The sequence below is a fragment of the Rhinolophus sinicus genome, linkage group LG10, assembly GCF_036562045.2.
Source record: "Rhinolophus sinicus isolate RSC01 linkage group LG10, ASM3656204v1, whole genome shotgun sequence".
Taxonomy (NCBI): Eukaryota; Metazoa; Chordata; class Mammalia; order Chiroptera; family Rhinolophidae; genus Rhinolophus; species Rhinolophus sinicus.
The window spans coordinates 89,605,610-89,620,183 of NC_133759.1; the positions used below are offsets into that span (position 1 = coordinate 89,605,610).

Genomic DNA, 14,574 nt, shown 5'->3' on the forward strand with positions numbered 1-14,574 from the left:
AGGGCTGTCTGGGGGAGGGCAAGTGGGCTGAATGGACATGAGAGTGAGATGCGGAAGGGGAGACCGCTGACCACCCACTGGCCAAATAACCTTGGCAAATCGCAAAACCTTTCTGAGCCTCGGTTTTGTCATCTGTACAATGGGTATAACAGTACTCCCAGTTCACAGTTTGAGAAGATAAAATAAAACAACATGAAATAATAATACTTAAACTGAACACCTGGAAAATAAGAAGCGTTCAGTAAACAGCAACCTGAATAATAAAAATGAAGTGCACCTGGCCCCTGACAAGTTTGCCTGGCGTAGGCCACCTGCCATGGCCTAGGGGTGGATTCTCAGGCCTTCTTTGGCAGGTGCCAGGGAGCCTGGGATCCGGAGCTAACGAGCACAGCCTGGAGGCGCCCCGAGGGGCTGCGAGCCCCGTGGGTGAGGACCCCTCCTGGGCAGAAGCAGCAACGACACAGCCTCAGCCCAGGACGGATCCCTCCGCTGTTCGCTGTTCGCCAGCAGCGCTGCGATTCCAGCGTGCTTGGGACGTCATTACCATTCCTCCTGCGTTTTTTCCTCCCAAGTTATTTATTTTTCTGTGAGGAAGGAATGTGGGGAATTTACCACAGGGCGCTGGCTTTCGCTTTCGGCTGCTGGGCGGCCTCGTCTGTAAGAGGGAAGCCGCGGAGACAGATGGCGGAGGCTGCAGAGGCTGCGGTAGTAGAGGGTCCTGGCTGAATATGTGGCCCTGGCAGTTGGGCAGTTATGTAACCCACCCAGAGGCCCACGGCAGACACCTCAGTGCCTCTGGCCTCTGGGCATGAGCCTTGTAATTTCATAGCTCCTATGGAATTCTACTTGGACCAATCCATTCACCCTCAGCCTCTGGGCAAGCCCACCAGGTGTGCTCCCCTGGCAAAGGTGCCTTCCTGTCCACCTGGTCTTGATTTGGGGTATGGGTGGGGTGTGAGTAGGGGAGTGGGGTGGGATTGCCCTGAGCCTTCCAGCCTCTGCTGGGCTGTCCCATTGCTTGGAATGCCTCCGCATCTCCATCTTTCAAGACCTAGAGCACATGCCACCCCCTCCAGGAATATTTCCCAGATTGCTTCATCCTAATTCATCTCACTCTTAGGCTCTATATTCTCCTGGCACCTAGTAGAATATTCTGCTCTCAGGTCTAACACTGTGATGTGCTAGTTCATCTCCCTGTTCACCCACCGACTTGTTGCTCCCTCTCTCCTTCCTTCTCCCCCTGCCCCCCAGGAACCACCCTCTAGATCACTGATCTAGAATCTAGACATATCTGGGATCTAGACGACTCTAGAATTCGTCGGCCGGGAGGAACGGTGGAACAAAAGGTGAAGGTGGCTTTGGACTGTGGGAGTCTCCTCCTTCAGTCATTTATCTACTCCACACTTATTAAACCTCTGGGAGTGATGGCCTCTGCTGAGTCGGGCATTTACAGAGGATGGAGACCAGCTGCTGCCCCAGGCTACGACAGGGCCAAGAGGACGAGCTACATCTTTGCAGGGGCCCCAGAGTAGCCTGGGCTGGGGGCTGGGGACCCAGAAATGACCTAGGCCCAGCCCTTCCCCTAACAAAGGCACAGTTTAGGGGAAACCGGCACTCCCCCGCCCTGGTTCGTCACCTTTTTGTCTCCTGGATTAAGTGTTTCCTTTGGAAGGGAGGGTGTGGCCGTCCTTTCTGTGCATCCAAGGCTCCTGGGGCTGGGATATTGGAGGCTGAGGCAGTAAGAAGGCTTAGGGGGCAGGCCTGGCTTAGCAGGGCTGGACTGCGAGGTGGGAGCCTGGCTGCGAGCTTGGCTCTCGGTGAACCAACCCTTGCCAGTTTGCTGTACAACTGGGGCTGAGCCTGCCCCTCTCTGGGTCACCATTTCCAAGTCCCTGAAAATCAAATAGTAGATTAGTATTTAGGCCGGTAGAAAAGGCAGGAGGGAAGTGGTGGTGCCTGGCCCCTGGAAGAGGTCGACCCCACAGCAGGGCCTGGTCAGCCCACAGTGGGGCCGCAGGGAGAACTGCCAGCCAAGGCCCAAACCAACTTAGAAGCCCTGTCTTAGGTTCCCCCCAACACACCCATCCTGCTCTGCCTGATCCCAACTCGCTGCCCGCAGGCAGATAGCAGGAGTTGGGTCAGGCCCAGCCTCCTTCCCCTCCAGTCGTGGTTTCTGAGCTTTCTTTTTTCTGCAGTAGTTAGTCTTCCTGCTCTGATGCTCCTGGGCAAGGTTGAGAAGGGGAGGAGCACTGACTTAGGAGTCTGGATGGACTGATGAGGGCTTTCTGGAGGAAATGGCAGTTGGGCTGGGCCTGGGACAGTGGGTGGGGAACGTGAGTGTGCTCTGTGGGCAGAGCTCTTTAGGAGGAGGTGCCCAGGCTTGGGATCAGTCAGACTCCCGGCGGTAACTCCACTCTGTCTGCCCGTTGCTGACTGTAGGACCTGGGGTGAGTTCACTAATTCTCGGGATCTCATTTTCCTCCTCTGGCAAACAGGTAAGGGAGCCTCCCTTATGAGCTGCTGTGAGGATTCAATGAGAAAATACATGCGAAACCGTTAGTTAGCCTGGTGCGAACCGTTAGTTAGTGTCTGGTGCTCCTCACATGTTGGCGACTGTCGTCCTCATCAACTTCACTATTCTGTGAGCACTGCCGAAGGTGTGGGGGCTCAGGGAGGAACACCGCGCCCCTGCCCCCGAGCCTCTGGCAGCCTGTGAGGAGAAAGTAGATCCAAACCCCGATTGCTGCAAAGCAAGACATTGGGAGGGGGCAGTGTGGCCCAAGTGATGGGCCCTGGACTTGACCCTGGGCCACCCTGGGTTTGAATGCCAACTGTGCCTCTGACTAGCTGTGCCCCCTTGAGCAAGTCACTTCACCCCTCTGAGCACTTCTTCTCCAATACGGAAATGAGGGTCCTGCTGACCTCTTGGGTTGCCGTAAATGAAGCAAGGGCCTGGCATGTGGCAAGCGTGCCCCAAAGGGTAACTCTCACTAAAATGAATAAAGTGCAAAGTAAAGAGGTTATTGAGTGGTACATATAAAATACTGGTGGGTCGGGGGAGGCTTTTTGGAGGGGATCGTAGCATCCGAGTTAGGTGGGCAGGCTGGAGCATACAGAAAGGATGTGAAACAAAGAAGGGCTCCCGTTGGAGGTGTCTGTGCAAACCCCACAGTGGAGGCAGGAATTTACAGCACAGGTACGGGAACCACAAGCCACTGGGTTCCCTCTGGTCATTGGTGAGTGTGCACAGAGCAGGGTAGCAAGTTCTCAGGTGGGCCCTGACGTCAGGGGCCCTGAATGCAAGTCCTCATGGGGAGGCAGGAGAGAGACATGAGTGGAGCCCAGCTGAAGAAAATGAATCTGGCAGTGTGGGGTGGGTAGATTGGCGGGGGAGAGACTGGAGGTGGAGAGGCCATGTAAAAGGCTGTTGCAAAATCGGTTTTCCTGATAAAGAGCTGGGCTGAGTCATCTGTGGAGGAGAAAAGTCACATCCAGCTCCTCCGCCTGGCTGTCGATGTGGGATTTTCCTCTCAGTCAGTGAGGCCATTGGCTGCCTTTCCTGGAGGCTTTGAGAACCGAGGTCGGCTCAGCACCCAGGAAAAAGCTGGGCTGCAGGGAGGACCCAACCAGAGTGAGTAAGGCAAGCACTCAGAGGTGCCTTTGTGGTTTGGGGTGTGTGGCTTAGGGCATACGGCATCCCTCTCTGGTCTCAGTTCCCTTCTGGGCATCAAGGGAGAGGCATATGGTGACTTCTGCCAGCCTGTTAGAGGCAAGGCAGGAGCTAGTTCTGGGCCCCCCATTCCCATTTCTAGCATCGCCCATGTCCTGGTAGTCCTTCCCACCTTAGTATGAATTATTGTTTTCCCGAGAGGAGATCTGGCAGTCTGCCGGGACTCAGTTAGGTTGCACTCCCCAGGATTTGGCATGGACGGAGAACTCCCCCAGGAATAGAGTCTGTGTCATTTCCTCCTTTTAACTGGGAGGATATGGGACAGAGGCTGGCAAGGTAGCCAGGTCATTACTCAGGCCCAGTTCATCTTCCTGCCCCCAGCTGAGCCAGAGGTTGTACAGCGGCCAGCCATTGGTTCCTTCCTGACCCCACCAGGGGGGCAGTTCACCCAGCCTGTTTACCTGTCCCATTGCCAGGACTCCCCGGCTGCCACAGTGGGCTGCCTCCAGCCAGCCTCTATTCCTACCTCTGGCTCCCTGTCCCACTCCACCCTACCCAGGGCCTGGACACTCCCATTGACGGCAGCCGTGTGAAGAAACATTTCCTTGAATTCTCTCCCCGTCTTGACCTTCTGCTCTGGACTCCCTTCCCCTGGCCTATCTCCCTCCTTCGTCCAGACAGGCCTGATGGTGGGTAGAACAGGCAGCTGCCTGCAGAGCTGATGGGGTGGGAGGAAGGGTGTATCCCTGTCTGAGCACAGCTAGAACTCAGGTCTCCGGACTCCTGACACCATGCTCTTCCCCTCCGCTAGTCTTATATGTCGTAGCAGTCATTTCTACCATAGTAAGAATGAGTTCATCAGCTCTTGGGAAAGAAAGAATGAGTTGTTCGAGGCAGCTGAATATGCAGAGGAGAGGGCGCTGCTGGGGGCATTGATCATGAGATGAGGACACAGAGGGTTCGGCAGACCCTCGTCCAGGGCACGGGAGCCTCTGTTGGTGCCCACCCTCCACAGTCAGGGTCTGGAGGGCGGAGTGGTTAAGAAATGAGGCTCCGTACCCGGAATTTGAGTTTGGAATTCCAGCTCTCCTACTTACAAGTTGTATGACCCTGGGCAGGTCTCGCTGAGCTCCGGTTTCGTCTGCAAACTGGGAAGAGTAAGAATTGTCTCCAGGGGTTGTTGGGAGGATCGGACAAGACGATGAGTGTGAAGTGCAGAGCACAGCACCTGGGCTGCAGTGACGGCTCCAGCCACTGCAACCTTATGCTAACGCCGCTCAGGGCTGCCTGCTCCCCCCACCCCACCCCACCTTAGGGATTTCATCCTGTTGAATCCTGGTCTCCTGTCCCTGGGCAGCTCTTCCTTGTGCCTGTCCTCACACCTGCGTCTCCCAGAGGCCTGTTTTCAAAGCTCCTGATCCATTGTCCAGGGTGGGTCTTTAAAAGCCAGCACCCCAACCTGGCCCTGCAGAGACTTAGAGAATGGGGGATGTATCATGACTTTCACAGGTGTAGGCTACAGCCGGGAAGACTGGGGGCTCAGCGGGGTTCCTGCCCCCTATGGCCCTTGGCCACCTCCTGCCTCCCTGATGCCAGGGAGTACAATCTTGGACTCCCTGGCTGGGCATTTCCAGGGGTGGCAGTTCCCTAGTCTGGGGAATTTTGGATGGAACTGCCTCCCCTGGTGCCCTGCAGTGGGGGACCCTGGAGTGCCCGTAGTTTGCCCAGCCCCCCTTCTCTCAGCTTTGTTTATGCAGGGTGGCAAAAACCGTCTGGATTACTGGCTGGGTCTGGTCCAAGCCTCCTGCCGAATTCCTTTTCGGTGGAGTCACTGCAGGCTGGGGTTGGGGGCACGGGAGCTTTATCGGGGATGTCTCTCCCCTGGCCTTTTCTGCCATGTTTCTCTCATCCCAGAACAGCAGAATGGGGGAGGCTCCAAGCCTAGCTGGGGGTCAGCAGACGGGGTCCAGGCCCATGGCCTCCTCTGTGACTCTTTCCTTCTCTAAGCCTCCCAGGACAGCTTATCCCTGAGGGCCTTCATGCTCTGTCATTTGAGCATTTTCTAAACCCATGACCTTTAGAACCAGCCTAGGGACAGGACTGAAACAGAAGTGAGGAGAAATACAGAGAAGTGCAGGGACATGAGGAGTTCTGGATTATTCAAGCACTGAAGCACTTTCTATGAGCCTCGCACTGTGGGAACCTGCTGGCCAGAAAGCGGGGTGCTCTGGGGAGTCACGCAGAGCCAGGGGTGAACCAGCTCCACTACGTTCTGGCTCTGTGACCTTAGGCAGCTCACTTTGCCTCTCTGAGGCTTGGTTTTCTCATCACTAAAAAGTGGATAATAGTTTGTGCTTCATGGAGAGGGTTGTCATGGGAATTGAATAAGACAGTGTGCGTAAGGCACACGTCTAGGCACACAGCAAGAAGCCAGTGAGTGTTAGCTGCGGTTGCTGCATTGTGTCATAAGAAATATCGGTGGGACTAGGAACGTTTATCCCGACCATGCCCCGCGGGGATGTGCCTGTGAATCTCTGCAGGGCTGTCAGGCTGGAAAGAGGAAGCTTGTTCTCTGTGGCAATAGGGGCAGAACCACTTGGAGAGGTGGTTAACGTAAGGAGCAACTTTGTAGCTGAGGAATGTTTACCAGTGGAAGGCACCTCTTCAGGGTAGTGAGTTCCTTGTCCATTGAGTGTGTGAACACAGGCTTATACCCACAGGGGCATGGTTTTAGGGACACAGAAATTGGACCCAGTGACAGCCATCTCTGCGACTCTGAGGTTCTGTGATTTGGGGCAGTAATCCCTGTCCCCTGCCCCAGAACTCTGGAATCCCCTGCTGTGTGACCTTAAAAGCATCAACCTCTCTTCTGAGGACCCCAACCTGTGGAGTGAATCTCCTTTGCTAGAAGAAGCTCTGAGCCCTTCCGGGGAGTAGAGTGGGGTCACCAATACCAGCTCATCCCAGGGCAGCAGGAGCCCTCTTCCCCCCCAACCTGGCTTGATGACAGTAAGCCACGTGGCATTCCTGAGCTCATTGTAGCCCCCCAACCCTAACGTTAGTGCTTTTATCACCTTCTCAGTTAAGGAAACTGAGTCTGAAAGGTTCAGTGACTTGCCAGGGTCATACAGCTAGTAAATGGCAGAGCCCAGATCTGGGCCAGGAGGCCTGGTTTCTAAGCAGAGCAGAGGACAGAGACACTGCATGAGCCCAGCACCTCTCAGGGCCTTCCTGAGGGACTGGCTTCCCCAACCTAAGCTCCACCTAGGTGAGCAGACTGGCTAAACGCCCAAACCCTTCATCCTTTATAGATGGGGTGATGCAGGCAAGAGAGGAGCCCTACCAGGAGGGAGCAGGGGGCAGCGGCACATGGCGCAGGCTGTGTGCCCTCACTGTTCTGGACAGGTGGGCACAGGTGTGTGTGTTTTGGGGGTGGGGAGCCAGGTCCTGATGGGAAGAAGAAAGGAGGTTGGGGCCAGAGAGCGTGTGGCCGCTGGCCTGGTCCCAGTGAAACTGCTCTCTGTGGCCACTCTGCTCTGTGCGGCCTCCCTGCTGACCCTGGTGGGAGCTCTACCCTGTGCCACTCTCTGGACCTCAGTTTCCCCATCTATAAAATGGGAGTGGTGGTGAAATCACTCCTCCAAAAGGGCCTTTCCAGCTCTGCGAGTCCATGAATTCTGAGCCTCCCTGGCAGGATGCCTAGAAAGATTGTCCCTGGAGAGTCACTCAGCATGTCATGGCCAGTGCTAATGAGGGCAAGGGAGGAGGGAGAGCAAGGTCAGATTCCTCAAGAACTAATTAGCTTCCCACAGTGGGGGCAAAGGGGAGTGACGGAGGGAGGAATTTTCCCAGCCACTGAGTGAGCTGCTCACCCTGGCTACAGCCTGTCCCACCCATCTGTCCATCGGTCAGTTTGTTCATGCAGTCATTTGTTTAGACATTGTTCAATAAGCATAAATTGAGCACCAACTTTGTGCCAGCTGGGTACTGGGGATATAAAAAGAAATGGTTGCGTACAGTGAACTTACAGGTTTATGGGGGTCTGACCTCAGCCTGATCCCTGACCTCAGGCCTCAGACTGAATGAACTCTGACCTCCACGGACTCTGTCCCCTATGTGTCCCAAAGGGACGTTTTGGGATAAGCAGGCAGCATGGGATGTGAACCCAAAGAGAACTGGTTCTGACTCGAGCTTTGCCCCCCTTTGCTGTGTGACGTTGGGTGAGTTATTTACACGTCTCAATCTCATTTTCCGCTTCTGTAAAACAGGGGCAAGTACTGCTTGTCTCCTAGAGTTCTTCTGAGAATATAATGAAGTAATGCAATGTTCTAGTATAGTTGCTGCTGAAATTAGCCCAATTTATTACTTTTATAATATTAAAATATGAGATTTTTAAAATGATTGTTTACATAAAAATGGGAAGAAATTCTGCAAGGACATAGAAAAATAATAATAACTCTTCTTACCTGATGTGTAGTGTGTGCAGCTCAGGTAGAGGGACATTTGTCACTGTATACCTTTTTACTTTTTTTATTTTTTAGACCATGTGAATGTATCACGTATTCTAATAAGAGGTAGTGTCAGTGTTAGCAAAGGACTATATTATGAGTTTGAAAGTATAAAGGATCCTAAGAAAGACACATAGACAATGTCCCAGGGATTCGGTCACGCATTCAGTCATGCTTACTGAGTGCCCACTTTATGCTAGGCACTATTCTAGGGGGCAGGGGTAGAGTGCTGAACAAATCAAGCAAGATCATTGCCCCCTTAGAGCTTAGGTTGTGGGTGGAGACATCATAAACAAGGACACGTGGAAAGAAGTTAATCCTGAATTGTGGCCAATGCCATGAAGAAAATAAAATAATGGCAGACGATAGGAAAGAGGAAGGCTCCTCCAGAGAGGTGACATTCAAGTGAGTCCTGAGTAGCAAGAAGGAACCCACATGGAATGCCACCTGGGAAAAGATTGTTCCAAACAGAGGGAACAACAAGTGCAAAGGCCCTGGGGCAGGAACAAACTTGTCATTTTCAAGGCAAAGAAAGCCAGCAAGGCAGTGCCTAGTGAGAGAGGAGTCAGGGATGTAGTGGAGCCTGGACTGCTGGGTGAGGTGTTCTTCCTGAGTTTGGTAAAGTGCTGTATCAGCAACCTTCAGGGGAACTCCAAATGAGGGGCCAGTTAATCCTGAAAGGATTACAAAGGTGGTGGCATTTGAGTTGGGCCATGATGGTTGGGTTGAGGATCTTTAGGAGTAGCGGGGATTCTAGTGAGTAAAGATCAAATGCAGAGGAAAAGACCCTCTGTAGGAGGGTACGGTGATCATCTGACTATCTGTGTACCCCATGGCTCTGCATTCCCGTTTGCTAACTGGGCCCCTGTCCTTCCCTGCAGCATTGGGCCGGAGCACTAGCCTCACCGAGAAGGATCTGAAAGAGGCCAAGGCTCGCAGCCAGCAGATCGCTGCCCAGCTGACCACCCCTCCCAGCTCCAACTCCCGCGGGGTCCAGCTGTTCAACAGGCGCCGGCAGAGGGTGAACGAATTTACCTTGGAGAGCCACGGCCGGAGGGGGGGACAGAAGCCCATCCAGGAGTCCCTCAGAGTGCCCCCTGCCAGCCCCACAGGCCATGCCCCAGGCTTCAGCCTGAGTACCACCTCACTCCCCGAGCCCGGCCCTCCAAGGAACCCCGACTGCCAGAGCCCTGACGTAGGGATCTCTGGTCACAGCATGGAGGGGTGCTCAGAGGAAGCCAGCTTGTTGCGGCACCTGGAGAAGGTGGCCAGTGAGGAGGAAGAGGTACCACTGGTGGTCTATTTAAAGGAGAATGCAGCCCTGCTGATGGCCAATGGGCTTCACCTGTCCCAGAACCGAGAAGCCCAGCAGACCCCACCAACCCTGCCTCCGGCTGAGGTCCACAGCCCAACTGCAGATGTCAACCAAAACCTTCCCTCACCCAGTGCCACACTCATCACACCAGCTTCTAACAGTAACCACAGCCCGCCAGCCACAGATGTTAACCAGAACCCACCGGCCGCTGTGACCCCTCAGAGCCGGCCGCTTTCTAGCATCCAACAGAATTCTTCAGACGCACAACTCCCACCAAATGGCACAGTGACAGATTCTAAGCCCAGCACCCTGTGTGCTAGTGGGCCACCCCAGGAGCTGGCTGTGGAGGCGAGATCCAGCACACTCCTAATTGAGAAGGTATCAGCTCCACCTGCCAGCACCTTCTCCAGAGAAGCTGCTCCCATCTCCAGTTCGGGGCCCCCAGCCCCCGATTTCACGTCCAGCGCCCTGCTCAGCGATGTCCAGCCCAGTGCCCCAGCAGCCGCAGCCGAACAAGAGACAGCCCGGCAGACCGTTGCCACCACACCCACCAAGCTGTACAGCGAGGTCCACCTCACGCTGGCCAAGCCCCCATCCGTGGTCAACAGGACGGCCAGGCCCTTTGGGATCCAGGCACCAGGGAACACCAGCCAGATGGAGCGGAGCCCCATGGTAGAGAGACGACATCTCGGGGGGAAGGCCCCAGCTCCCCAGTCCCACAGCATGGCAGACAGGAGCCCTCGACCACAGAGACACGTAATGTCCCACAGCCCCATGGTGGAGAGGAGGCCTGTGGCGCAGCGAAGCCCTGCCTTGGAGAGACGCCCTTTGGGGAACTTCACGCCACCCCCCACCTATGCCGAGACCTTGTCCACAGCCCCCCCGGCTTCCCGGGTTAGGTCTCCCCCCTCTTACTCTGCCCTGTACCCCAGCTCTGACCCTAAGCCTTCCCATCTGGCTCTCCAGGTGGTTCCCACCAGCAAGACGGGCATTTTGGAGGAGTCAATGGCCCGAAGGGGCAGCCGGAAATCCATGTTCACCTTCGTGGAGAAGCCCAAGGTGACCCCGAATCCAGACCTGCTGGACCTGGTACAGACGGCTGATGAGAAGCGGAGGCAGAGGGACCAGGGAGAGGCCGGGCTGGAGGAAGAGCCCTTTGCGCTGGGAGCCGAGGCCTCCAACTTCCAGCAGGAGCCAGCGCCCCGGGACAGAGCCAGCCCCACCGCGACCGAGGATGTTCTCCCCGAGTGGGCCTCCTGCCTCAAGTCACCGCGCATCCAGGCCAAACCGAAGCCCAAACCCAACCAGAACCTGTCCGAGGCCTCTGGGAAGGGGGCTGAGCTCTACGCTCGCCGCCAGTCCCGCATGGAGAAGTACGTCATCGAGTCTTCGGGCCATGCTGACCTGGCTCGCTGCCCTTCACCCACTATGTCCCTGCCGTCATCCTGGAAGTACTCCATAAATGCCCCTGGCAGCCTCCGCGTGGCGTCCCGAAGCCCAGCTCGGACCCCGCCTGCCTCCCTCTACCACGGCTACCTGCCTGAGAATGGAGTCCTGCGCCCGGAGCCCACCAAGCAGCCGCAGCCACCGTACCAGCTGCGGCCCTCGCTCTTTGTCCTGTCTCCCGTCAAGGAACCTGCCAAGGCCTCTCCAAGAGCCACCTCACCCGCCAAGCCAAGCTCCCTGGACCTGGTGCCCAGCCTGCCCAAGGCGACCCTCCCTCGGTCACCTGCCCTGCCTCGGCCGTCCCGGTCCTCCCCAGGCCTCTACCCGGCCCCTGGCCAGGATGGCCTCCAGCCCACCACCATGAGCCCCACCTACAGCAGTGATATCTCCCCCGTGTCTCCCTCCAGGGCCTGGTCCCCCCGAGCCAAGCAGGCCCCCAGGCCTTCCTTCTCCACTCGGAATGCTGGGATCGAGGCTCAGGTGTGGAAGCCTTCCTTCTGCTTCAAGTAACGGACCCCACAGGGATCCCACTGCCTGTCAGGGCCCCCTCTCTGAGGGCAGGATGGAGAGCAGATGTGGCAGGAAGTGTCACAGGGCTGAGCCAGGAGTATGGACGCAGGGCTCAAGGCTAATGCTGCCACCAGCTAGCTTTGTGATGTTAAGCAAGTGACCTCCCCTCTCTGAGTTGCAGCTGCCTGTTCCCTACCACGAGGGAACTCCATGTCTGAGGGACATGAAGTCTGCTACTGTGTGGGGAGGAGGGTCATGGAGAGACAGTCCCTGGCAGTCCCTGATGAGGCTGGGGGTTCCTTTGGCCTTCGTGAGCTGTAGGGATGCCAGCGTCTTGCTGGGGAATGGCCTAGAAGGGGGCCCTAGCAGGGGCTTCTGGAGCAAAGAGCCTGCCAGTGCCTGTGGAACCAGCCAGCCAAGGGGCTGTCTCCTCAGCTTTCCCCGTGGGGCCACCCTCACTGTGGCCTCAACTCCTGGCATTTTTCTTGCCTGTTGCTGGATTCTCACCTCCACGGGTCTGTCTCTTCCACCTCTGCCTTCTGGACACCGTTTCCTCTCCTCTGCTTCAGAGAGCTTTGCCTCGGCCTCCACATTTTCTCCTGTCCTGGGTTCTTCTGCTGGATGATGACTCAGCCCACCACTGCTGCCTGACGCTTTTCCTGCTCTGCTGCTCAGCTGCCTCCATGCCCTCTCCAAACACCTGGCTCTGCTTTGGGGACAGTTAAAACAGTTCATCCCAGACCTCCGTCCTGGTTCTACCTGGCTTGCCCTCACTGTTCTGGGGTAGGGAGGTCGCGGGGGATCCCTGACAGGAGAGCTCTGTAGGAGGGTGTGGGGTGCGGCAAGGAGAGAGGCCCCTAGCCATGTATCCATTGCTGTTTTGGCTTCAACCTCAGCCGAGATCTGCCCGATTTAAAGCAGCCATCTTCGTACAACGGAAGGGGCCACAGGGAGAGAGGCAGGAGAGGAGGGTTCTGGTCCCACCTCAGCCTCCCATTTGCTGTGTGACTTTGGCCAAGCCACTTTCCGTTTCTGGGCCTCAGTTTTCTTATTTATACAATAGGGACCCTAGCAGCCGTGACAATTTGTGAGGATTGAGAGGATAGGCTGGTGCTTTGGGAGAAAGGCCTTGTAAGTGATAAGACAGTCCCCTGGGAAGAGAGGGAAAGGAAATGGGCAGTTGCCATAGTACAGATGCAGGTTAGATGTCTGCAAGAGCATCCTGAGGAAGGTGCAGCTGGAATGAGCTGCTGTAGGAGCCAGGGGCTCAGAAGTGTAGGCTGGGATGGCTGAGGCACAGTGTTGCCTAGAGGCAGTGGGGACATGGCAAGGGCTGGAGCAGGACCACAGCAGCTCAGTGGCACAGGATGGAGACTTTAAGATTTTGAGGAAAAGGCTGGGAGTAAGAGACTGACTCCATGTGTATATTTGAGTCTCAGTTTTCCTATTCGTAATACAGTGAGGTTATTGAGTCAGATAGTCTGAGAGCCTCACCACCTCTGACACCTTTGATGGGTAGCAGCCCCCCAAAACCAGGCTTTGTGGGGGTGAGAGAATACAGACACAAGAGGCAGAATTCAGATGGAAACTTCCCAAGGCTGGGGCCGACCGAGCACCACCCACTTTCTCTTTCCCAGCCCTATTTCTGGGCTCCCCAGCGGGAAGAGGGGTGGTGGAGGCGGTGCCCATGCTGGGCTGAGCCTGCAGTTTTCGTGAGCTCCAGGCTCATCTCCATGGGAACAGGGGGTGGCTTCCCAGTGAATTCATTCTGCCCAGAACACAGGGGCACATGTGGGGGAGTCGTGAGTGAGCTCAGCTCCTTCATGCCAGGCCACTCCCAGGACAGATTAAAGCCCCTGCCCCTAGACCACTGCTCCCTTCAATTCTTGAGGGCCAGCAATGGAAGAGCCCATCATCCATCCTGCAACTCCTGCAGCCAGGCTGGCAGAGCCCTTCCCCAACTTTGTTTTCTCTCCTGTTGTCAATACACTCTGCCTCAAATCTGTCTTGCTTCTTTCTTTCTTTCGCGCTCGCTAAATGGTGGTTAGGTCTCTCTCCCACCTCCGATTCTGGCCTGGGAAGTAGGGTGGGACTGCTCAGTTACTGTGTGTGAACGTGTGGTGTGTTTCGGTGCTGCCTGTATCTGCTGTGTGTCTGGATCAGCAGTGGGGACAGATGAGTGCTGGCTTGGAAGCGAGGGCTGCCCTCTCTTCCCCAGGAACCAGAATCCTATGGAAATCACGTTCTTCTGTTTTCTCTTTCGGAGTTTGGCCAAAAAGACTTAGGAGAATGGGGAAAACCCACAACCTTTCATAGTGCAAGTTTGAGTTCTTCAAATGTGGGATCTAAATGCCGTTAGCCAGAGCAATACACTTTCCCGTTTCGTCAGGTCCCCTCCTCCTCGCCCTGGTACTATCTAAAGCGGGCCATTTCTCATGTTCGTCCCCACCTGCCTCCTGAAAACACTGAGTTTCTGCCTCTGGTGGAGAGCAACAAACTGCCATCGAGAGTCAGAAGAACTGGGTTCTAGTCCCAGATCTGCACCTGACTCCTTGTGTGACCTTAGACAACTTCTGCCCACCTCTGGGCCTCAGTTTCCCCTTCCATGCAATAAAGGATAGGTCAGGTGGTCAGGAAGGTAGCTCTCCTTGGTCTCTGATAGTTTCTGTCTGACTCTGCTCTACTCATGCCTTCACCCCACACAGATGCCCTTCTTTGTGGCTGGTGCTGAGTTAAGTGGGTGCTGCCTTTTGCATTTTCACCCATGTGTATTTCCACGGAGTTCTCATGCATACAGCGCATTGAGATCTTTGTCAGAAAGTGAACAGTTCTGATTTCCCACAGCCTTTTTGTATCGTGTACCCCACCTCCTCCTCTGCACACACAGTCAGTCCCAGCCATGGCAGTTCCGATGAGGTCAGACTCTGGCCCACCACCAAATGATGAGGAGCTGTTCACCACTGCCCTCGACATTCAATCCAGGCTTGAGAAGTAAATCCTGTTACTCCTTCCACTCGCTGGCCCTAGCCTTCTCCTTGTAGCCACCAAAAGCAGAATCAACCCTTAGAGATTTCGGTTATCATAGCTCCCCCTGCCCCAGCCTACTATCCTGGCTGAAGAGCCCT

At 55.6% G+C, this 14,574-nt stretch overlaps 1 protein-coding gene across 7 annotated transcripts in view; it reads left to right on the forward strand.

Annotated features, from left to right (window-relative positions):
* Window positions 1-14,574, forward strand: part of SYNPO (synaptopodin) — a 36,098-nt gene that overhangs the window by 16,933 nt on the left and 4,591 nt on the right. For 3 of the 7 annotated variants that reach the window (XM_074313785.1, XM_074313784.1, XM_074313786.1), the window contains one exon: window positions 9,060-13,455. In XM_074313785.1, coding sequence (XP_074169886.1) covers window positions 9,395-11,449 — 2,055 coding nt within the window. In that variant the 5' untranslated portion in view covers window positions 9,060-9,394 and the 3' untranslated portion in view covers window positions 11,450-13,455. Of the gene's footprint in view, window positions 1-2,354; window positions 2,496-3,483; window positions 3,632-9,059; window positions 13,456-14,574 lie in introns of those variants that run through there. The other 4 variants (XM_074313782.1, XM_074313781.1, XM_074313780.1 and 1 more) reach the window with 4 other exon arrangements.